Source organism: Heptranchias perlo, chromosome 9, assembly GCF_035084215.1.
Source record: "Heptranchias perlo isolate sHepPer1 chromosome 9, sHepPer1.hap1, whole genome shotgun sequence".
Taxonomy (NCBI): Eukaryota; Metazoa; Chordata; class Chondrichthyes; order Hexanchiformes; family Hexanchidae; genus Heptranchias; species Heptranchias perlo.
Genome location: NC_090333.1, coordinates 37,077,401 through 37,103,084, shown reverse-complemented (window position 1 = coordinate 37,103,084; position 25,684 = coordinate 37,077,401). Strand labels below are relative to the sequence as shown.

General features: G+C 38.7%; 1 protein-coding gene across 6 annotated transcripts in view; it reads right to left on the bottom strand.

Moving 5' to 3' along the window:
- The window catches only part of cc2d1b (coiled-coil and C2 domain containing 1B), a 62,131-nt gene that overhangs the window by 3,003 nt on the left and 33,444 nt on the right, over positions 1–25,684 (bottom strand). For 2 of the 6 annotated variants that reach the window (XM_067990208.1, XM_067990214.1), the window contains 13 exons: positions 23,873–24,056; positions 23,232–23,404; positions 20,688–20,816; positions 19,805–19,863; positions 19,401–19,517; positions 17,933–18,006; positions 16,339–16,397; positions 16,002–16,053; positions 14,397–14,496; positions 13,489–13,579; positions 12,556–12,680; positions 12,118–12,159; positions 10,257–10,450 (listed from right to left, as the gene is read on the bottom strand). In XM_067990208.1, coding sequence (XP_067846309.1) covers positions 12,147–12,159; positions 12,556–12,680; positions 13,489–13,579; positions 14,397–14,496; positions 16,002–16,053; positions 16,339–16,397; positions 17,933–18,006; positions 19,401–19,517; positions 19,805–19,863; positions 20,688–20,816; positions 23,232–23,404; positions 23,873–24,056 — 1,176 coding nt within the window. In that variant the 3' untranslated portion in view covers positions 10,257–10,450; positions 12,118–12,146. Of the gene's footprint in view, positions 1–10,256; positions 10,451–11,538; positions 11,635–12,117; positions 12,160–12,555; positions 12,681–13,488; positions 13,580–14,396; positions 14,497–16,001; positions 16,054–16,338; positions 16,398–17,932; positions 18,007–19,400; positions 19,518–19,804; positions 19,864–20,687; positions 20,817–23,231; positions 23,405–23,872; positions 24,057–25,684 lie in introns of all 6 variants that reach the window. The other 4 variants (XM_067990210.1, XM_067990211.1, XM_067990212.1 and 1 more) reach the window with 3 other exon arrangements.

Genomic DNA, 25,684 nt, shown 5'->3' with positions numbered 1-25,684 from the left:
TCCTGACGAGAGTGAGAGTTCACCAGAGCGGTGGGAAACAGTGAGAGCGGAACAAGGATAAAAACAGCGCAGAGCGAGAGCGGACCGACCGCGTGCTGATAAAAATCAGTGATGTCACAGGTAAAGCAGGTGGGTGATCGGTGGTGAGTATTTCTTTTTCTTAGGACTGTGGATAAGTTACAGTAAAATGTATAGCATATAACTAAATTTATAATTAATTAACTAAACTTAACTAAATTAAACAAAGTTAGTACTTCGATCAAAATTATAAATAATTTGATTGACTGAAATTAATTAAATAAATACGATGAGGCAGGGCTAGAAATGTGTTACAGCTGCAACATGTGGGAGCTACTGGACAGTCTTGTCTGGGACGACCAATCTGTAGTAAGTGTCTGCAGCTTGAGGAACTTCGGCTCAGAGTCAAGGAGCTGGAGTCCGAGCTGCAGACTTTGCGATACATCAGGGAGGGAGAAAGTTACCTGAACACTTTGTTCCAGGAGGCAGTCACACCCTTTAGACTAAATACTTTAGATTGGTCTGTGGTCAGGCACAGGAGAGTGCAACTGTGAGTGAGGCAGGTACGGGAATCTAGGAGGTAGCATTGCAGGAGCCTCAGCCCTTGCACTTGTCTTAAGTTACAACGTTCTTGCAAGCTGTGTGGATGAGAGCAAGGACTGCAGGGAGGATGAGCAAACTGACCACTGCACCGTGGTTCAGGAGGCCATTCAAGTGGGGGGGGGAATAAAAAGAAAAGTGATAATAGTAGGCAACAGTATAGTTAGGGGGTTAGATACTCTGCAGCCAGGAGCATGAGTCCTGAAGGCTGTGTTGCCTAACCGGTGCCAGGGTTAAGGACATCTCCTCCGGGCTGGAGAGGAACTTGGAGTGGAAGGGGGAGGATTCAGTTGTCGTGCTCCACGTAGGTACCAATGACACAGGTAAGACTAAGAGGTTCTACTGAGAGCATGATAAGATAGGGATTAAATTAAAAAGCAGAACCACAAAAGTAGTAATCTCTGGATTATTACCTGAGCCACGAGCAAATTGATATCGGATAAATAAGATCAGAGATGAATGCATGGCTCAAAGATTGGTGTGTGAGAAGTGGGTTTTGATTCATGGGGCACTAGCACCAGTACTGGAGAAACAGAGTTGCTTAGTCAGGACAGGCTTCACCCGAACCAAGTGTTCTGGCGAATCGAATAACTAGGGCTGTAGATAGGGCTTTAAACTAAATGGTGGGAGGGAGAGGAGGGAGGGTTCAGTGGGGGGGAAATTTAGAATGTTGAAGAAAAAGGACAAGGAAGTAGTACAGGGAAGAGAGCGAGGTAATGATAACTAGAGTATGTCAGGAAGGAACAGAGCGAACCAGTAAATGGAGTTAGAGTAGGAAAAAATGATTAAAAAAAAAACAAAAGTAAAGGTTCTTTATCTGAATGCGTGCAGCATTCATGATAAGATAGATGAATTGATGGCACAAATAGAAACAAATGGGTATGATCTCGCTGCCATTAGAGACGTTGCAAGGTGACCAAGGTTTGGAACTGAATATTCAGGTATCTGCCATTTCGGAAGGACAGGAAGAGAGGAAAAGGTGGTGGGGTAGCTCTGTTAATAAAGGATGAAACTAGTACAACAGTGAGAAATGATCTTGGCTCAGAAGATCAAGATGTAGAATCAATTTGGGTGGAGGTAAGAAATAGCAAGGGTAAGAAATCATTGTTGGAGAAGTTTATAGGCCTTCTAACAGTAGCTACACTGGGGCAAAATATAAAAGAAGAAATAATGGGGGCTTGTGTAACAAAAAATGTAATAATCATGGGTGATTTAAACTCTTAGATTGGACAAATCAAATTGGCAGAAGTAACCCTGAGTTCAGAGTATATTTGGGACTGTTTCTTCGAACAATACATTGTGGGAACAGGCCATTTTAGACCTGGTAATGGGTAATGAGACAGGATCAATTAATAACCTCAAAGTAAAGGATCCCTTAGGAAACAGTGATCATAATGAGGATCTTGGATCTGAAACTACTGTATTAAACCTAAATAAGGGCAATTACAATGGCATGAGGACAGAATTGGCTAAAGTGGACTGGGAAAACAGATTAGAAGGTATGATGGTGGATAAGCAGCGGCAGACATTTAAAAAGAGATTTTATGATTCAACAAAAAAAATCCCAGTAAGGAGGAAAGACTCCATGAGAAGGGTGTACCAACAATAGCTAACTAAGGAAGTTAAGGATGGTATAAAGTTAAAAGAAAAGGTGTACAATGTGGCAAAGATTAGTGGTAAGCCCAAAGATTGGGAAAACTTTAGGAACCAAAGAAGGACTAAAAAAAGGGAGAAAATAGATTGAGTAAACTAGCAAGAAATATAAAAACTGACTCAGAGCTTTTACAAGTATATAAAATGAGAGTAGCTAAAGTAAGTATTGGTCCCTTAGAGGATGCGACTGGGGAAATAATGGAAAACAAGGAAATCGCAGAGGCATCAACAGATATTTTGTATCTGTCTTTACAGTAGAAGACACTAAAAGCATACCAATAATAGTGGATAATCGAGGGGAGGGAGGATCTAAAAACTATCACTAGAGAAAAAGTACTAGGTAAACTAAATGGGTCTGCAGGCTGACAAGTCCCCTGGACCTGATGGCTTGCATCCAAGGGTCTTAAAGGAAGTGGCTACAGAGATAGTGGATGCATTGGTTGTAATGTTCCAAAATTCACTAGATTCTGGAAAGGTCCCAGCAGATTGGAAAACTGCAAATATAAACACCCCTATTCAAGAAAGGAGGGAGATAGAAAGCAGGTAACTATAGGCCAATTAGCCTAACATCTGTCATTGGGAAAAATGCTAGAATTGATTTAAGGAAGTAGTAACAGGACATTTAGAGACTCAAAATAAAATCAAGGAGAGTCAACATGGTTTTATGGAAATTAATAAATTTATTAGAATTCTTTGAGGAACAAGCAGGGTGGATATAGGGGAACCAGTAGATGTAGTGTATTTGGATTTCCAAAAGGCATTTGATAAGGTGCCACATAAAAGGTTACTGAACAAGATAAGAGCTCATGGTGTTTGTTTTTTGTTAGTTAGCCAATCCTCTATCCATGCTCATACTACCCTAAAGAGTCGGGATAAAAGGGTCATTTTCAGGATGGTGATCTGTAACTAGTGGGGTGCCGTAGGGATCAGTGCTGGGACCTCAACTATTTACAATATATCAATGACTTGGATGAAGGAAGCGAGTGTACTATGGCCAAAGTTGTTGTTGTTGATACAAAGATAGGTGGAAAAATAAGTTGTGAGGAGGACAGTGTCTGCAAAGGGATATTGACAGGTTAAGTGAATGGGCAAAAAATTGGCAGATGGAGTATAATGTAGGAAAATGTGAAGTCATCCACTTTGATAGTTTGTAATTTTTTAAATTATTCCTGAGAGACTACTGAATGCTGCGGTAGAGAGCGATTTGGGTGTCCTCGTACATGAAACACAAAGTTAGCATACAGGTTCAGCAGGTAATTGGGAAGGCCAATGGAATATTGGCCTCTATTTCAAGGGGGATGGATTATAAAAGCAGGGATGACATGCTACAACTGTGCAGGGTACTGGTAGCCACACCTGGAGTACTGCGTACAGTTTTGGTCTCCTTATTTAAGAAAGGATAGACTTGCATTGGAGGCAGTTCAAAGATGGTTCAGTAGGTTGATTCTGGGTATGGAAGGATTGTCTTGAGGAAAGATTGAGCAGGTTGGGCCTCTACTCTGGAGTTTGAGAAAGAGGAGATCTTATTGAAACATAAAAGATTCTGAGAGGATGTTTCCCCTTAGGGGAATCTAGAACTAGGGGACATAGTCTCAGAATAAGAGGTTGTCCATTTAAGAGGAGGAGAAATTTCTTCTCTGAGGGTTGTGATATATTCAAGGCTGAGTTAGACAAATTCTGATCAGCAAGGGAGTCAAAGGATATGAGGAATAGGCGGGAAAGTGGAGTTGAGGCTAGAATCAGATGAGCCATGATCTTAGTGAATGGCGGAGCAGGCTCAAAGGGCATAATCCTGCTCCTATCTCTTACGTTCTTATGCTAAGATGGAGAAAGTTACACCTAATCCAAGACCACGTCAGATAAACAGCCTACCGTCACAGACAGTTAAGGGATGATGAGGGTGAAGTAAAGCTGGATGTCATTAGCATACATGTGAAAGCTAATCCAACCCTACAGATACGTCTCTTAGTGGTATAGCCTGTGGCCGAGGAAAGGTGCAAGGATAGATCTTTAAGGACCCCGGAGGTGACTGTGGGAGAAGGGAAGAGAAGCCATTGCTGGAGATGCACTGGTTACTTTCAGATATGATGTGGAGATGCCGGTGATGGACTGGGGTTGACAATTGTGAACAATTTTACAACACCAAGTTATAGTCCAGCAATTTTATTTTAAATTCACAAGCTTTCGGAGGCTTCCTCCTTCGTCAGGTGAACGATGTGAAATTACTACTTTCAGATAGGCAAGAATGAAACCATCCAACAGCAGCCCCTCACACCTGGGCAGTGGAAAAGGATGGCATGGTTAACTATTGAACACTGCAACATGGTTGAGAAGCACCACAGTCACACACGTGATACTGTTTATAACTTTGGGTAGGACTAGTTCAGTACTGTGAGAAGGGCTGAAGCCAGGTTGGAGATATTCAAACAGTGTTACAAGAGAGATGAGCACAGAACTGAGGTGGCAATATGTTTTGAGGACTTTTAATAGGCTCGCTGGGTATAGTAAATTTGGAGATTAATAGCTGAGGCTGTGCCTTCTGACTTTCCATAAATAAGCATGACAATAACAGATCATCTGAGATCAGAAAAATAAATTGTCCAAACCTCCTCGCTCTTACCAAAAATGTAAGGAAGGAAAAGTGCTGAACACAGTTTTTATTTTCAAAAAGGTATTGATCTGTACATGGGCACAAAGGAGTGGGGGAAAGAAAGGGCAAATAGGTTCAAGTTCATAAGCTAGGACATCACATGATACTAAAGTATTCCAAAATATTTTAATCCAGAAAAAATTAAATTACAATACAAAATAACAATTAAATTAATCTATTAAATTACAAGATATTGAAAAATATTAATCCTATATAACTTTTCAAAAGTCCTATTAGTCACATGACAAATGCTTAGGTTTTGCCTGTACTGGGGCATTGGTTATGTTAATGTCTAGGGGTCATGTCTGTGAAAATGGCACAATTGTTAGTTAAGTAGTCAGTGTGTGAAGGCTGTAACTGATTTGAGAACAGCTGAAGGACCCACACTGTACTTAATGAAAAACAAGGAAGTTTGGGGGAAAAAAAGTGAACTTACATCAATCAAGCTCAGTTCAGCAGATCCTTTTAACAAAAGAATGAACTTGCATTTATATAACCCCTTTCATGACTTCAGGATGTCCCAAAGCATTTTACAGCAATTGAAGTGTAACTCAGGAAATGAAACAGCTAATTTGCACATAGCAAAGTCCCACAAACACCAATGAGAGTGTAGACGGGACTTCAGTTTAATGTCTCATCCAAAAGATGACACCTCCGACACTATAGCACTCCCTCAGTATTGCGCTAAAGTGTCAGCTGAGATTGCACGCTCAAGTTTCTAGAGTGGGTCCTTGAAGACCGAGTAAGAAGGCCATAGCATAAGTGCTATAACTGAGCCAAAGGTGACCTTAACTAATTTTGATAGAGAATTAGTAACTCTCCCATCTGTGAATTTTACCATAAATAAGGCAAGTCAATGAATAAAAATGGATGGTTCGAAATAATCGTTTTGAACTTTATTTGAACCACAGCCTTTTGATGTGTATTTGTGTAACCTTAACTGCAGTAATGGTCAAAGAGAACAGCCTAGTGAATTTGGCAAGCCAAGGAGAGACAGTATACGCTGGGGCAAGTGAAAGACTGGATTATGGATGCTCTTTCTATGCTGAAATGGGGCTACTTAAATTCTGAGAGAAATCCTGTTGTCAGAGATTTGCAGCTTCAGTTTCAATGTGGAAACTTTTAAAAATCTTATTCAAAAAGGGGTTATTCCACCACTGATTCGATATAATTCTGAAGGGAACAGACAACAGTTTGTTTAGAATCTCAGGCTGTTTGAAGCTTTCTCTTTCTATGAGGATATAGGCACTGCCCCCTCAATACTCTATTCATGTCTCCCACCATGGGACCCACCTCCACCCTACATCAGCCCTTTACCTCATATTTGGACATACCAGGTAATCGTCTTCTACCAGGCTGGGACCCAGGAACCTCCTGACGTCCCGCTCCCAGTGTTCTCACCACTTCCAACATTGGGGACCATGTTTGGGGTGGATGCAGGTTCTGCCCCAAACAAGGCCCTACAGAAACATTGCAAAAGTCAGGACCCAGCCTGTTCAGATCACAGCCTAGCCCCACGCTTGCGGCAGGAGTGCGCTAGAGGCCTCACAGATTTTTGGAGCCAGGATCTGGTGTGTACCAAATAAACATTGATTGGTCCAGTCACAAACATTCCAACCAAACTAATCTCCAATCAGAAAGAGCATCAATATTCCTGTATGTAGTCTTACACTTGTCCAGCACATTCTGTCTCTCCCCTTGGCTTACTAAATTCGCTAGGTTGTTCTCTCTGATCACTTCAGTTATACCATTTTCAAAGGATACACAAATACACATCAAAAGGCTGTTCCAGTACTGATGTTTGTGGTTCAAATCAAGTTCAAAATCATTACCTATCAGAATAGATGTAAGGAATCTTACAACACCAGGTTATAGTCCAACAGTTTTATTTGAAAATCACAAGCTTTCGGAGTTTACCTCCTTCGTCAGGTGAGTGACACTCACCTGACGAAGGAGGTAAACTCCAAAAGCTTGTGATTTTCAAATAAAACTGTTGGACTATAACCTGGTGTTGTAAGATTCCTTACATTTGTCCACCCCAGTCCATCACCGGCATCTCCACATCATATCAGAATAGAGGCATTGTTTCAGTGTGCTATACATCTCTGGGACTAAAACTTTATTAAGTACCTCACTTCCATTTAAATCAATCTCAGAAAAATTAAAACAGAACTATTTACATTTTAGACAAACTTATAAAAATTATTTGCACAACCCTGAATGGTTCATTATCAAATTTCTATATATTCAGACCAATCTGAATTCATAGGCTATACATTATCCTTGTGCATCTGCCTAACATACAGGAGTAGCCTGTTTTGTATGAATTTTAGTGAAAAGATAACATGTAAAAATAGCAGATGTCCATCACCCTACTGGTTAACTATAATTGTACTTCAATAAGTTGACAGCAAAATTTTTTGCATAGTTCATTACTCATGTTTGGAAATGGTGATGTGATAGAAATCCAATTAAAATGATCAGAATTAATTGTTTTATTTAACCAAACTTTCATTCCCTATACCCTAATGTTGTACGACTATGTGAATTCTTTCAATTGTAAAACTTTTTTTTTAAAAAGCCAAATCTTCATTTTGATACCACTTAACTCAATCCACATTCTTAGACTTAATAGTGCAATTTACTCTGCTGATGAATATCTGATGCCAACAACTGGACTATTTACCATACTCCACCTATAATTAGGCAGAGTCAATAAGATTTTATGACAGGGAAATTATGTTTGACAAATCTATTCGGAGTTTTCTGAGGATGTAACTAGCAAGGTAGATAAGGGAGAACCAGGGGATGTAGTATATTTGGATTTTCAAAAGGCATTCGATAAAGTGCCACACAAGAGGTTGTTACACAAGATTAGGGCTCATGGGATTGGAGGTAATATATTAGCATGGATTGACGATTGGCTGACAGACAGAAAACAGAGAATAGGGATAAACGGGTCATTTTTGGGTTGGCAGGTTGTAACCAATGGGGTGCCGCAAGGATCAGTGCTTGGGCCTCAGCTATTTACAATCTATATAATTGACTTAGATGAAGAGACTGAGTGTAATGCATCCAAGATTGTTGACGATACAAAGCTAGATGGGAAGGTAAGTTGTGAGGAAGACGCAAAGAGGCTGCAAAGTGGTATAGACAGGTTAAGTGAGTGGGCAAGCAGGTGGCAGATGGAGTATAATGTGGGGAAATGTGAAATTATCCACTTTGGTAGGAAGAACAGAAAAGCAGTATATTTTTTTTAAAAGGTGAGAGACTAAGAAATGTTGGTATTAAGAGGGTTTGGGTGTCCTTGTACACAAATCACAGAAAGTTGACATGTAGGTACAGCAAGCAATTAGGAAAGCCAATGGTATGTTAGCCTTTATTGCAAGGGGGTTGGAGTGTAAGAGTATATGGAGTTCATCTTGCTGTAATTATATAGGGCTTTGGTCAGACCACACCTGGAGTACTGTGTACAGTTTTGGTCTCCTAACCCAAGGAAAGATATATTTGCCTTTGAGGGGGTGCAACAAAGGTTCACTAGATTGATTCCTGGGATAAAAGGGGACGGATTGAGTAGAATGGGCCTATATTCTCTGGAGTTTAGAAGAATGAGAGATTTCATTGAAACGTTTAAAATTCTTAGAGGGCTTGACAGGTTAGATGCTGAGGGGCTGTTTCCCCTGGCCAGAGAGTCGAGAACTAGGCTTCGGCCATTTAGGACTGAGATAAGGAAAAATTTCTTCACTCAGAGGGTTGTGAATCTTTGGAATTCTCTACCCCAGAGGGCTGTGGAAGCTCAGTCATTGAGTATGTTAAAAACTGAGATCAATAGATTTTTGGACACTAAGGGAATCAAGGGCTATGGGGATAGGGCAGGAAAGCGCAGTTGAGGTAGAGATCAGCCATGATCTTATTGAATGGCGCAGCAGGCTCAAGGGACCATATGGCCTACTCTTGCTCCTATGTCTTATGTTCTACCTCCTAACACTAAGAATCCATGGATTTGGACGAGCATTGTCTAGGTTCACAACTTCCTATATGGAAATGGGGCTGACAGGGGACTTAGACTAGGTGCCAGTTATGACTACAGTGACATTTCTCATACAGTGCAGTAGGGAATACTATTCTGAAACTGGCAGTAAGATATATTGGTGAGGCAGCAAAGAGAAAGTTTAACCCCATCAGAACTCATGGTTATACATTCTGGGAGTACTCAATGCTGATACAGACCCAAGTATGGACATCCTGCATTAAGCACAAAAGTTCCTCCATCCTAATTATGTGCATTCAAAGGCATCATCAAAGTTACAATGAACTGTAATTTTATCCTTAAAACAATACCTTCTCCAAACTCTGTTTAAATTGACAGTTTCTTGTAGATCTAGGGACAGTGATACCTCAAGTTCTAGTTTGAGACTCATATCTATGCAGTGTGATACTCAGTCAATAAACTAGTTACACTGCTGACTGCGCTTTGCTCAGCAATAACAAAGCTCTGGGCATATGTGCTCGGATTCATGTACAGAGCTCCACGCCCCTGGTGTCCAATTATTCATGTTATCTAATAACAGGTGGCTATACCAGTCCTCTACAAACTTACTTTTCAATATTTTTGATTAGTAATATCCAAGAGGACCTCGGGGTAGTTTTAAAATGTGGCTTTGCATTGGGGTAGACTTATAACTCACCTGATGCAAACTCCAGGTAACTCAAGCATGTTTAGCAGCAAGATTACTGACATAACTCCCGAGTTATACTGCCACTTTTGTATCTGCATCCTAAATCACTTCACACAAATATGGAAGTTGCCATATAACTGCACGCTCGGGTCAAACAGTTATGGTTGCTTACTAGCCACAATAATTATCAGGGCAACATTAAAATTTCACTAATTGACAACACCTTTTGTATAGATTTTACAAAGAAAATCATAATTAACAGAGAAAGGAAACAGAAGTTCTCATTTGGAAAAAAATTTAGATGGTGCAAGGTCCAGGGAAGGTTTCTGCATCTACCCAAATACCAATTACAAAGCACAAAAACATCTATTTTGGCTTCAGTTTGAGGGACTTGAACACTGTCAGCATCCTATGACCTCCATTTCCAATCAGCATTTGATTTTCATGCCAGTTTACATAACTCAAAACAGACCACCACTAAAGAGCACTATAACACATTTAGACTCTTGTCCATTGACCTCCATGTGAAGCATTCCAAATCGAAGTACTAAAATACAGTGAGTCTAGATATAAAAGTCTTCACTGAAAGTTAAAATGTAGCAAGTTTATCATTACTAAGAATTTATTTTTCATAATCATGGGTTGTTCTACATTACCTTTAAACAGGGTAGAGCAAAGCAGTTTTGAACGTGCAGACTTATAATAAAGAAATACAGCATTAAATAGACTATTTAACATATCTTTGGCTTTGTATGTATATGGCATTCCCAATAGCAGCAATTCATACTTGTAGATTCTGTTCTTTACTGTAGCAGTCATGAAAGAGGTGCATAGATTTTACCCATTTGACCTACAAAAAAAAGAAAAACCCAATGCATTACTACTCTGTTGTTAAATTAGCTTTATCTTCCATAAAAATGCTTCGTGACTGTGCAGCACAAGTTGTGTTACTCAGTTTTTGTTAACTGGTATGCCTGCCAAAATGCTTTAGTAATAAAAGCTCAAAGGGCACACAAACTAGAAAGCAAAGCCTTTACTTCTGGTAGGGTTCACCATCTGGTACAACAATAATACAACAGGTTTTTGCTACAGGATTTCAAGCAATCAACAGACTTTCATTCTCGCGTTTGGTTTCAAAAGTCAGGCTTTCAATGCATAAGTGCAGGAGAGAACAAGATAGAAAATAGCTGAGACACAACTGAGAGCTTAGTCAATAGGATTTCTTGGCTCTTGGCTTTTGGCTTCAAGAAAAAGAGCTGTTCTGATGGCTCAGATGTTAAGTCTTCCTTGAACTATACAGACCATGTAGTCCCAGATTTGATCTCCAGCCTGTCCTGAGTTAATTGAGCTCAGTCGGGACAGAGGCGGAGGGGCTACAATTAGCCACAGTGCTCTTGGATTAGGGGAGCAAGAACTGAATAAATAAATCTCTCTCTAGTGGAAGCGCACGTGGATAGTGGGCGAAGACAAAATCGGGCTTGCCATGATGTCCTCCATAATTAGATAGCCTGCACTCACTGTCAAGGCTCACACATGAATAATGGCTAATTGGCCATTTTTTTTTTAAAAAGTGAGGGAGTCAATACCTTTAGAAGATGAGGGGAATAAAAATTGAAAACCAAATTAAAATAATTTTTGTAAAGCCTTTTAAAGCACTTGACAGATTTCTGATAACATTTTGTGGTTATATGTATATCAACTTGCTTTAAGTCTTTGAACTGTATTTTGGATTTAGACAATATACAAAATGCAAGTGTTAAAAACAGAGCTATTTCACACAACTTTCAAATGTGCCCTTGGGACACGAAGCAAGTGATGGCGACCAATTACCAACCTTCCCTCAAAACATTCTTCTTTTTCAAGATGCCCATCCAAAAGTTATCAGGTCCTGCTGGTCACAATCTAGCTGTGTTTTAAGACTTTAGCCTTTTTACTTACACATTAACCGAACAACTGCTTTCTCTTGTTATTTTATTCTTCTGATTTAAATAATAATCTTCAAATTCCTATACACGTTTCCTAGAAGCTGAACATCTAGGACAAGATCAGAAGCACACATCAACATGTGAATTTGTGCATTTGGCTTCCACGGCTTGTACTTGAAGCAATCATTTATTCTGGTTAAATCACTAAAATAAAGTTAAACATAACTCCCTACTCTATTAACAAACCATATCTAGGCCACGGTTGCTATTGTTACAGTCCAGCTATTAATTCCTTTGTGAAACAATTTTGACCCAATCAAGCACTTCATCAAAACAGCACTTCTCCAAACCAAATTTTAAAGCTCAATATCCATTTTATAACACATCATCTAAACTTCTCTTAGTGTACTCATCTGACGTGCTCCATCAGTTAATAAAGACATGCAACATACTAGTGCAACTAAGCAGTGAGGTGCATGTTCGATCCCTCATCCTGCTGAGTTCTTAAATCTCTGCTACAGTTCTGGGCTGAGGCATTAAGGAAAGGCCAGCTGGTGTCCTACAGGAAGCCAAAACAAACGAGCAACATTACCTGACGAAGCACCAGTTAGTGTAGTTATTTTAGTCCTGAAACCTAGACAAACATAAAAGTCAGGTAATTAATATCTTTTAAGAAGTGTTTGGAAGCGCTAGATTCCATTTCCTCTCTCTTCCCCCTCCCCCACCAACCCTCCCATTCTCAGAGGAACTAATCACTTATGTTAATGAAGAGAGGGGAACTCAGTGTATAAGCTGCTGCTCTCATATATCTTGAGACAGGTCATCTCCCTTCCCTCTTCCCTCAATGAGGAATAGCACAATCTACCAAAAAAGTAAATGGGGGAGAAAAAGGTTGAAAATAGGGGAAAAATATTTTTGCAGGCCTTCCACAGTTTGAGAGGAAACCATAAGCAATATCCATCACAAGTTTCATAACTTAAAATGTGTATCTACAATCATACCGAGGAAGATTATCTGCAGATATTCTTACCTGGTGGCTGGATCAAGGACCAGCCATTTTTCTGTGATAATTTGCAAATCTTGTCCACTAAGAGGTTCTCTGATCCTAACTTTCAGTTCTAATCGACCACCTGTAGATTTTCTGCCATCAAAAATCTACGGTAAAGGAATAGAATCATGTGAGTTTCAAACCCAATTCTAGAAAAATACTACAGGAAGGAACAATCATCCACAAAACGTATGATACATTTGCAACATTAAAAAAGATTGAAATAGTACGTGACAGCCAGCACAAGCAGTATTGTAATGCAACATGCTGCAAATGAATTTTAGAATTTATAGCATCTGAAATATTAAACTTAAACAATGTTAATCTTTAATGTCAATTAAAAATGGCAGCAGCTATACGTGCACACAGTTTACTAAAATATTTACAAGAAAAAGAGTAGAAACTCAAAATGATTAAGCTCTTCCAGCTCTAAATGGACTTAAAAACAGACTTTATCCAAGTCACACAAAGTGAACAGTCAACTCACCAAGCACTAATACAGTGGCAGTACACACTAGCAGCAATACCAGCCGTCAGACCCCAGGCTCATCCACAAAGCCCAGCCAATTAGTATCACTCACTCACAACCACAATGTACACATATGCTATCAATTTAATGTCAACAAATTGTGACCAAAGAATAATTGCAATTAAAAAAGTAAACACTTCTCTGTGCCACAAGATTTTGTTATAATTTAATTACTGTTAGAGTGGACTTCTGTTTAAAAAAATAGCTGATGCATTGAACAACTTTATCATCTCCTTTTCTCACATTTCAGATTGATACCTCTTCTAGTTCCCTACAGCTTTCTCTGTCCCCATACAGTTGGCCTCATTACTCAACTATATGCTTGAAAGAGTTTCAATTATTGGTTACATTAGAACATACAAATTCATTACAATCAAGTACCTTACCTCAATGATTTCTCTGACCTCACATTCAGTTTCTAGTTTGTCCAGTTTTAACTGTGCAGTTCCCACTGGTTTGTCACTTCTGAAAAATCCGCTGTAAAAAGTCAAAGCAATTAATCATGTCTAACAGTCTTACAGAAATTATCTTGCCAAACAAAACAAGTATTTACCTGTCTCCAAGATGATATACTAAAAAACAGAACTGTACTAAGTATAGAAATTGTGGCTGACTAATAAAAATACAAAAGGTTAAAGCATTCGGCTAGTATGGGACTCTCTAGAGGGTGCTTTCAGAGAGAAAAATAAATTTTAACATCATGGCACTGTGTTGGGTATGTAGGACACAGGCTCGCAGCTGCAGTCTCCCTTACAGTGAATGCCTGATCTGGACTAGGTTACCATAGGAGGTAAGCTGCATCTTCATATGATAGGAGGAGGATATGTATATACATACAGAAGGGCCTGTCATCCCAGGGTGCTTTTCTAGTGGTCAACTACAAAGCAGGACAGGCAGCAGCCTTGGAATAGGTCTCCAGTGCATTCTCTCTGTTGAGATTGGTGTGTGCCATGGGGAAAGTATGGAAGATGTGGCAATAGTTGCTTACAACTTCTAAGATTCTAGTCTCATTGAAGAGAATAATTGGTTAGAGGAATTTGATTTAAAAAAAACATTTGTGAGTTAGCAACATTACATTGTTACCAAAATTGCTAAATAGAAGCACCATTGTAAAAATACACATGACAAAAACAGTAGAAAGCTCCTCAGAAGAAACTCCTCCTCCAGCTCTATTCCAAGGTTGAGCACAAATTTCTTATGGCAAAATATATTTTTGGAACATCCCTGCACCATCATACAAAAAACAGATACACTCAGCTTGTTATGCAGAATACACTACCTTTGCTGTTCTTACCCCTTATGAAATATTTCAAACTTAATTCCTTTGGACTGAATTATTCGTTTAAATCCTCGATGATTTCTGTTAATATTGAGCATAAAACTCTGATTATATTCTGTAAGGAAAAAAAAAGCAATAATATTTTTTTTAAAAACATATGACACATAGAACAATACAGTTGGGATAAAACAGGTCATAACAGTGTGAAATGCACATTCCTGATTGATTTCAGCTACCAAATTCCAAATAGTCCTGAAACAAATTACAAGGAAGACACTTTTCAACAAGCAAGATATTTTACATTTGTGCAGTCAGCACACAAAAATATAAAATCACCATCCTTAGATCATCTCTTCACATGAAAAAGTAATCATGGGGCACTGCAGCTTTAACACTGCAGTCACACTAATTCTAAAATGCAGTCTCTTATAATGAGCTACACATCTTAGTCAAGATTTATTTTAAAAATGCATTAAAAGTAACACCATTATTGCACTCCTATTAACAGTGTACCTTAAGCAAAAAACCACTCGATTGAGTTCCTTAGGTTTTTAACATGTGAATTAAAAGCTTTGTTTTTTTCTTTTTAAAATATAAAAATGTAAGGAGATAACTTCCAAAAACAGCCAATAAAGACCAAGCTAAAGGTAAAGTTAGGCTGCTTTCATCAAAAACAATTCAGATAACAAAACCTATAATGGATATAAATAAGTATACATGTATAGGCTGTAAGAAAGTGAAAGTTTTGTCACGCAGTGCCTTTAATGACTGCATACTATAAAACAGTTCAACACCTGACTTTATATTCTCCACAACACCTCCGGCACTTTCAATTTTCTCTCTCTTCTCCTGCACTCATGCTCAATTTTGTTCTCACTCACATTTGCAAACATTTCAACAGGATCACTGGAGGGATAGCAGCAGAATTCCTAACTGACTTTTCTGCTCCATTGCCTAGGCTCATTGATGCCAATATGCTGCCTCCACTGCTGACCCCAGCTAAGATCAGCTAACTCAGCACGGACCAGGAATCAAACCTGGAACCCCATGGCTTATACTATACTCAGCAGTGCCTCTCTCAGCATCCAGGAGGCCATTGGTAAACTTCATACTTTGCGTTTTTTAAAATGGAAATCTTCTGAGACTTTAGAACAGCATTTGTGTAGTTCCTAGTGTTCATGGAAATCAGAAAATATCACTGAATAAAAAGTGGAGATACACACCACTCATCAAAAAATCATCAGGAGTATTGTGACTGTAACTGCACAGTGCTCCTCTCAATGGTGCACTAGGTATAGGAAAGCAACATATTTGCACATCCGGATAGCTGGACTTGGTTACATCAATAATTAATCTCGGCATAAAATCAACACAAATGAAAAGACAAAAAATAGTTGCAGATTTAGTTGAACAAATTATAAAATTGAATAATGGCAAAATACAGAAGTATCATTGAAAAAGTTATGCTTTACATTATGGCCCCATCAAAAAATAAGTTATTTCAAGCTACACATTTATACAGATTCAGAATATTAATATATTTAAACAATATATTGATGATAAAATGGTGCAAACATACAGCTCCTTCCCAATAACTGAGAAAAGTTACTTGTCTCATACCTGGACAATTAGTATTCTTGATCACAGTTGTTTTGTTTCGTTGGGCTTGCTCCTATTAAAAAAAGAGGCCACAGCTTACTGTCAACAGTGAAATTTATACATTTATCATTTACATAGTTTCCTCATGTAAATAATTATTGTATGAAATAAAAATTGAGAATATTAATATCTAGTTAAAATCAACAAAATGTATTCACAAATAAGAAGTGATTCACATTTGTAACTTCTGGTTGTACTCTGTGGAATTAAGTGTTGTCTGTAACTGAAGATAAGAATGCTGTTGCTAGATTGCAACCAGAATGTAAAGTCTAAATATTTAATACACAACTTTACTCACTGTACTAGGATATTGAAATTCAAACTTTACAAAGGCATCAAGATCATTTGTTGCCACACCTGTGTAAAATAAAACAAAAATAGTTTTTTTATCCAATAGGAATTAGCTCATCCAAGTCACAACATAGAAAGTGAATTCAATTTAATTTCATAAGTGTGTTATGGTTGATTTTTAAAAATAATTTTATTTCAGTTGTAGTGACAAGCTAACATTAAAATCAAAGCAATAAAAATGAGCAAAAATTTCTTCATAACAATCAAAGAGTAGCAAGGCAATGTAATTTGATCTGGCTGTCGAGAGCTCCCAAAGACCAAAGGTGGTCATTTACTAGGGACAGTCTAGAGTTTCAAACTTATTTTATATAATTTATTCAAATAAGGAAAATGCATTAATTTTGTTTTACAAGTACAGTACCGACCACCCCCATAGCTGCTCCCACAATTATGCACAAATACTTTTGTAGAATTTTCCACAGTAGATTACTTTTATCTTCTCCTTAGGATAAAATGTTTAAGTGTCATCCCCATAAACAGTTGGGGGTAAAACTATTTATCTTGAGGTGAACACATCTCAAAGTGTGGATTACAGCTGCACAGGGCCCAAATGATACAGCATAATATTTTAATCTTTGACTTTTTATATAATTGTAATTATGTCGTCCTGTCCTACAGCTCTCCTGAAGGTGCTGACTCACAAAGGAGTACAATTCCTTGGGTGCCAGCTTTTCTCTCGCACATTGCCAAGTGCTCATTCTTCATGAGTGGACATAGACAGCAAGTGCCAGCAGATTATTTGACTTGGGGACAAAGGCACAGCAGCCAAGCACCATCCTGTACTCACCTGATGTCCACATATGCATGCTGTAAGAAGCCACTGGACAGCAAACACAATTGGGAATCCTGCATTTTCCCTTCCCAAGATCAGAGGTACTGAGGCCAATTGTTGCACCTACTACTCCTGTAGCTGAAATCAGTTTACTCAGCACAGACAAGAGACTGAAAATGGGATCTTCTGCTCTATACAGTTCAGTTGCACAATACCTTTACTAAACAAATCTTCAGAGGAGGAGTTACTTTATGATGTTTTTATTTTTGGTGTGCTCATAAAAATAAACAAGGTCAATGCTGAGGAATGGAATATTTTGCTTCTTATTTGAATTCAGTTTCAGCATCAAGCATGTCTATGTCCGGTACAACACAGGAATGACAAATCCCAATGTGGCTTCATCCTTAATTATAGAAGGACAATCCATATTACACCAAGGTAACATTTCATTTCTAATACCAGCCATCCATCCTAGTGGCTTTTCCGAGTAGAAATGCTAATTTGTAGCCAATTACTGACAGCTTTGTACTGCAAATTCATACCATCCAAATCCATTTCAATTAGACCCTTCCCAACAGTAGGAACAGATGATTTCCATTTTATTAGTCTAGGCTGCAATTAAACACTTGTTAGAAAAGATAATGTTCTAAGCAAATGTGTCACCTAGCTCATATGCCAATATTTTTTTTTGTTACTGGAGCCTATGAGCTTATCAGTGTAACCACTCTTGCACTATGCTACTGTTGCATGGAGTCCCATTTTGTCTTACCTGAAGGAGCAGGGAGATTTATTCCTTTTACAATGATGAGAAGCATTTCAGTACTGCTGATGTCTGAAAATATCCTACAGAATAAAGCAGAATATTTTGGTCTGGCTAGTAGCTTTTGAATGGTAGGAACTGTCGCATAAATCACAAACCATACAATGAAAAACTTAGTGAAATAGGCACCCATAGAAAGGATTAGGGCAATTTTGGCTTTTGAAAGGTTACTCACTGTTAGGAGATAGTACACAAGTAGAATAGACTGAATACCAACTTAAATTTTTCTCTCAAAATTAACTATTTTGAACTTTCATGGCATCAATCCTAAAAGGTGTCAACCTACAAGAAAGATTCAATATGATGATACTCACTAAGCTCATATGTGAAGGTACCCAAGTGTGGCTTGGTACCTGTGAAACCAAAATCCCAGCACAAATCAGTACCTTCGGAGGGAACATTTAAGAGGGGGGGGCGGGGGGGATGGAAAATACCTTTTGTTTAGTCTGTCAAATTTATTCAGAATCAAAATAAAGTGCTATTAAGTAATCCTGAACAAAGTGCTATTTTCTTTTTCCCTTCTAGTTTACTCCCCTCCTCACAAATGAACAGTAAGTACTACATTTTTGTTGTAGGGCAACATCTTTTAATTGCTTCACATTGAACCATTTTGTATGTTTTCAAAAATGACAGAGCTGCAACTGGGCATAACTCTGAACAGTTCAGATGATGGTCCATCAAGACGACACCCCATCAACTACCTACTTGGGCATCCTAGAGTCACACTCACCGATGATAATATAATGGATAAGATGAAGGAATGCAAATTTTTCTAAAATTTGTTCTCATGATGTGTATAACGTTGGCAAGACTGCATTTATTACTGCCCTTAGTTGCCCTGACATGGTGGGTCCTCTTAAATTGCTGCAGTTCTCCCACAGCATTGTTGTTAGGTAGGGAATTTCAGGATTTCAACCTTGCAACGACGAAGGATCGCACTATTTGTCCAAATCAGGATGGTGTGTGTTTTGGAGGGGCGCTTGCTGCTTTTGTCCTTCTCAGTACTGGATGTTGTAAGGCTGGGAGTTATTTGTTTTGTTGATAAAGATTATGTTGGTAATGATTGACTGATTTGGTAACAAGCAGAAGGCTACTACTATTTGTGTTGCCAACTTCTTTTGTTCAAATGGCACATCTCACCATGTTCTAAGATTTTTAAAGGTTACAGAGAGGTAACCTCAGTTATTGCCGTGGGAAAGCTTTCAAATTTATTAGTCCAGAATGCAAAACCAACAACATGCTTCCAGTTATTGGGAAAAGTAGTGTTGCCTTTACAATCCAGCCCAAAATAGATCATATTCAACATCGGGGAAGTTATTCTCAATTTCAAGAATCTCTCTCTCCATTCAAGTAACAAATTTACTTTTTAAAACTGGAAGATGCTGCAATTACAATAATTATAAGCAAAAATAAATACCGGACTGTTTGAAAGGTCCTCTCCTCAAAATGGTACTTTGGTGGATCCAAACCTTGAGCTTGCCCCAGTTTAAGGATTTCAATATTTTTTTTACAATCAGCGGCCATCTTTTCAAATCTACAAAATCAGTAATGTACATTTTCACATATACTGTAACTAGAGGTGAAAGCTTTAAAAATTACTGGTGTCAAAATAATAAAAACATGCTCTGATGCAAGGATACTGCAACACCTATCTGTATATATACTTAAGTTTTAATCATATTCTTAGACATAACTTCTATTTTTCTGTGTGTAGAAAGTATTACTTTATCATTACTACTTCTCTGATTTGTTTGGTTGCAAGTTATGATTTCTATTATAATTACATGCTCTAAATGGATTAAGAACACCATTTGCACTTACTTTGTAGTCTCTGCCACATTACCAAGGTGTGTAAATTGCTTGGAATAGGACATACATTTCTAGATTTAAAAGAAAAGAGATTTAAAAATCCAATATGAATGGGAAAGGCATGAAAATATCTTTCGTAAGATATTCGATGTAGAAGGCTTATCTAGACAGTGTTCTCCCCTGTTATGAAGGCACTGATTCCTGCTAGGATACAGCTCCACTGGTATTAGTAATCCTCCAATATCTTGGCCCAGTAGCCACTCTTCACATGTGAACCAAAACAGCGAGTTTTGGCAGGTTATTCAACCATGGAAGGAATTGGGCAGAGCCTTATCCAGTGTTCACCCAATGCACAAACATGCACTTTCCACCAGGAGTCACTACATAGTTAGTTATCGGGGGCAGTATTACTGGCCGAAGTTTTCTCCCCTTCCTAGCCAGGGGTGCATGGGCTCAGGTGATTGATCCTTACTGTATCCTGGGTATGGTTAGCTAACTCAGCACAGACATGGCTTTATCCACAAGGTGATCAGGGGAGCAAAAAAGGCCTTTTAAGGACTAAAATAAGTTTAACAATGGACTTCTAGTATTACAGCTAGTAGAATTTTTCCTCTCAACCAAATGGCGGTGCATTTGTTTTTGAAATAAAGTTGACATTTTGCAAATAATTACAAATTATATTCTTCCTTATTTCTCTTCCTTCTGCTCCCATTTTGTAAATTGTCTTTCTCCCATTGACAACATGTATTGTAAATATTTTGTAATTCAACCTGTGCATCTACTGAATGATATGCTACATTACCAGGATCACAAATATGACCTATTTTAAACAGTTAACTTTTACCAGTGGGTTAGGCAATCATGTATGCAATACAGAGTATGGCTCATCATATACCTCATATTGTTCCTTCAGAAGCTTCATAAGATGTGTGTACACTTCATCCATCTTTGGTGAAATCTGTATATCTTTGTGATGCACCATTATAAAGTCATCATCATCTTCATCCTCAAGGGGAGAAGGAACCTGCAAAGAGAATAACCATATACTACAAAAAAGAACTTTGAGCACATGTATCCTGTAAAGAAAATATACTTAGATTTATTATATAAAAAACACACTAAACGGTAACATTAAAATTAATTGGGAGTAGCCCAAGTGATGGTGTAGTCATTTTACAAGGTCTTGCCACTTTCTGTGATTATTTTCTTTCCTTTTTTGTTCCATCTCTTGCAATACTACCACTACAGCAACACACATTCATATAGTGCTTATGTAAAAGTCTTAACAGTACTTTACATGGGAGAGATGTTGACACTGAGCAGAAAGCAAAAGAGAAACTGATGTTGCAGTTGAATAAACAGATTTTTAAGGAGACTTTCAAAGCCAGGGAGATTGGTTTTACAAAAGAGTTTCAGAGGGCAGGGAAATAATGGCTCAAAGATCAGCCAGTTTAGTAAAATAGAGATGATGGGGAACAAGTAATAATCTGAAGTCGGCCATACATGATAGCTGTGCCGTATGGCTGGAGCATATTACGCAGATAAAGGGGGGCAACATCATGAAGGGATATGAAAACAAAGTTCAGGATCTTGAAATCAATTTGCTGAGGCACAGGTAGCCAGTGGAGCTGGATGAGGCTAAGATTATGGACATGTGGGACTTTGTGCAGGAGGGGTCTTGAGACACAGCAGCCTGGATTAGCTGAATTTGTGGGGTGGAGGTCAGGAAACCATTTGAGAAAATTGATCCTTGAGGTGATGAGGCTCAGATGTGGGTTTTAGCAGAGGGGGGTGAGGTCAGGATGTAAGCAAGTAATATTTGGAGGTGGGAGAATTGGTCTTGGCGATTGACATGGGTTAAAAGCCTCAACTCAAGGTCAAAAAGAACACCAATGTTGGCCCACCAGCCAGTAAGGTTGATAAAGTCAGTGTTAGGGACACATAGGTGCTGGCAAGACCCAACAGGATAACTTTAGTTGTGCCAATGTTGAGCTGCAAGAAGTTGTGACTCATCCATTGAATAAATTCAAAGCAGAAATAGACAGTTTCCTAGAAGTAAAGGGAATTAGGGGTTACGGGGAGCGGACAGGAAAGTGGACATGAATTTAGATTTGAGGTTAGGATCAGATCAGCCATGATCTTATTAAATGGCGGAGCAGGCTCGAAGGGCCGATTGGCCTACTCCTGCTCCTATTTCTTATGTTCTTATCCAGAATGATGTCAGATGGGCAAAACAATATCCCAGCAATAGTCCTGGAGAAAATGCTGGCAGCAGAGAGGCAGAGTTAGTGACATTAGTGTAAGTGTGCAGATGACATTGCCAAGTACTAACACGTGGATGATGAATAGGAGGCGACCAAGGATGGAACCCTGGGGCAGTGTGTTCCAGACATTCACTGCCCTCTGCATAAAATAATTAAATCTAAACTGTTGGTGTGTCTTCTCTCTTCTAAGCTTGAGAATACATTTTACGAATCTTGAACATATTATTGGGGTTGAATTTGTCTATTCCCTTAAGGGTCCTGAATACTTTAATAATATCTTCCCAGACTAAACAATTCCAGACTCTTCAACCTCTCCTCTTAGTTCAGATGACACAAAGCTAAATAGCAGATTAGTTGTCCTTTTCAACACTGCCTCCAGTGTGTGGATAGCTTTGTTATAGTATAGCAATCAAAGCAGTACACTGTAGTCTGGGCATGGCCATACTTATGCCTTGTACAGAATCATCATTAGCTGCTGGTGTTTGTGCTCTATCCCACTGACTATACATGCATAGATCTGGTTATCTTTCCTTACTGTTGCGGCACACTGCACTGTTGGATTTAGTGAGCTATCTACCGATAGCCTTTGATTCCTCTCCTGTGTTGTATCCGAGAGTCCTGAGCCATTTAATTTATAGTCCCATTGTTGATTTCCCTTCCCTAGTCTCATTACCTTGCATTTAACCACATTTGCCACTCATTAGCCCACTTCCTAACCTATCCCGATTACTAGATCTCCTCTCTTCCATTTGGTATTATCTGCAAACTTAAGACAGTGTTATTTCTGTCCTCAGCTCCAAATCATGTACACGTACTGTAAAAAGCAATGGGCCCATCATTGATTCCTGTGCTACAACAATAACTTACCTTTAATGTAGCAAAATGTCCTACGGTGCTTCACAGAGATGGAAGTAAAAAAGATGCCGAGCCAAAGGAGGAGAGATTAGGAGGGGTGACTAAAAGCTTGGTCAAAGAAATGGGTTTTAAGAAGGGTCTTAGGAGGTGGAAAGGGAAGTAAAGAGATGAAGCAGATTAGGGAGGTAATTCCACACAATGGGACCTAAATGGCTAAAGGCAGTCAAGGGGCAGGGACAGGGTTGAAATCCAAATCTTGCCCTTTACCGTTATGACAGCGTTAGAAAGGACAATAGCTTTATGAAAAAAGTTATCCAAACCTTGGAAATATCAATTGGTTTCCCACTTTGGACAGCCACAATCATTGGATCAAAGCCCTTGGCGGTTCGAAGGAAATGTTTTGCTTGTTCCAGGTTCTTCTTTTGTTTTGCTTGCACAGCAGCTTTCATATACTGCTTCTTCCTATTCTCAAGAAATTCCAGTTGTTGCTGAGCTACAGAGAAACACAAGCAGTGATCAGGTGAAATATGGTAGAGCTAAGAACTCTCTTACTGATCTCAAAAACTTAAAATAACTATGAATGTAGTTCTTAGAGAAAAGTAAAACTGGAATCTGCATTTTCCATTCAAACACCAACCAATCATTTAAAAGTTTATTCACTATTCATGCAGGTTTTTTTGAAAACCCATTAAACTAGCTCTCAGTGGCACAGAGTAGAGTTGCAGTTCCTTACTCAGCTAAGATCTTGATCTCACATGACATGCAGGATAGAATTGAGTGAAGATCAAGTACCTCCTTGAACATGTATCTCTGATTGGTAGCAATGTTATTCCAATGATCACTTGGCGTTTAGCCTTTTCATACAAATAAAAGAATGCCTGTTTATTTTGTCACAAGCCTACTTATGAAACAATGTGAGCCGAGAAATTATGATGCTGCAGTGATTAAAAAGAAAATATACCGATTGAACTGAGCTGATTCAGGTGATCATTTGGTGTTGGCTTCTTTACTGGATTTGGGGATCTTCTTTCCTCTGATGCAGCTGGTACGGTCAGCGCTGGCCCGGCTGTTTGTACTGCATGGTCTGGAAGTTTTGCCGGTTTCTTTGCAACTGGAGGCTCTGTAGCTGGTGCAAGAGCACCACTCTAAGACAAAGCACACTGGAGTATAAGCAAGAGTTCAGATTTATTACAGAACAGATGTTCCTTTTGTGAATTCAGTGTAAAGCTGCAGCATGCCAAAATGGCTCGTTACTACTAACCATTAAAAAATACACACTTCTTTGCACTAACAGTGTAATCTGCAGAAGTTATGTGTGGTAGAGTATGGTGTATGCTCAATATTCAGAACATGCAATTATATCTTAATTGAAATGTTGAAGTAGAGTAGTACAGAATCAAAAAAACTTTGAATCCAGAATAGTCCATGTTCTACCTTAGTATGTCAAACATGAAATGGCTTTTGGTATGATAAATCCAATTGACTAGGTCATCAAAATGCAAACCTTTCTTCCTCTCCTGTTCTGCAAACTATCTTGCCTTCAACCTCCAAATCCTAATATACAGCAACAATTCTCAGGTCTGAGCCACTCTTGAACCTGTGACTATTAGGTACATAACAGCTGAAATACTCTAGTTTAGTCTCCTTCAGGAGGAACAACTTGATTCTGCTCAACACCTATTAAGACTGCTCACTTAAGATTGGCATCTTATCACATGGGGAAACTGCAGGAGAATGCCTGTATCCTACTATTCCGTAGCACAGAATATCTATGCCATAATGCACCCAATTTCTGAACGGAAGAGTAGTTTCTCAGGGTAGGGGGATTAATTTCATTAAATTTAACAATTTAAAACAGTTTAGAGGCAATGGGTCAGAATTTAATGAAATAATTATGGCATGTGAACGACACATGTTGTTATCAATGTGCAAATCGGTCAGCAACTTGTGGCAAGGAAGAGATACCATCGCAAATTGCGAATTGTCACAAGTTGCTGGATGATTTGCGCCGCTCTGGCGTTAGCTTCATGAAAACGGCATCTCGCCCTTAACCTCCCCATGAGTTTCATGAAGTTGCTGCATTTACACATTAATTGCTCATTAAACTCGCCACAGAAAGTTTAAGTCTAGTAATTAATAGTAGACGTACCCTTTTAACGATGTGATAATTGTTAATGACTGCCGATCAACCCCTCTGGCCAGATAGTGAACAATTGAGAATGTGGAGTCTCATTCCTTTAGGTAGTGAATTGTTGGAGGTTTTAAGAATGACAATTTTAAATGTTTTTTCTTACTTTTCCTTTGTCTCTCTTAATCCAATCTTTCTTTCTCTCTCTTCATTTATCTTTCGTAGGAACATAGGAACAGGAGTAGGCCATTCAGCCCCTCGTGCCTGCTTCGCCATTTGATAAGATCATAGCTGATCTGTGATCTAACTCCATATACCTGCCTTGGGCCCATATCCCTTAATACCTTTGGTTGCCAAAAAGCTATCTATCTCACATTTAAATTTAGCAATTGAGCTAGTATCAATTGCCGTTTGCGGAAGAGAGTTCCAAACTTCTACCACCCTTTGTGTGTAGAAATGTTTTCTAATCTCACTCCTGAAAGGTCTGGCTCTAATTTTTAGACTGTGCCCCCTACTCCTAGAATCCCCAACCAGCGGAAATAGTTTCTCTCTATCCACCCTATCTGTTCCCCTTAATATCTTATAAACTTCGATCAGATCACCCCTTAACTTTCTAAACTCTAGAGAATACAACCCCTTTCTGTA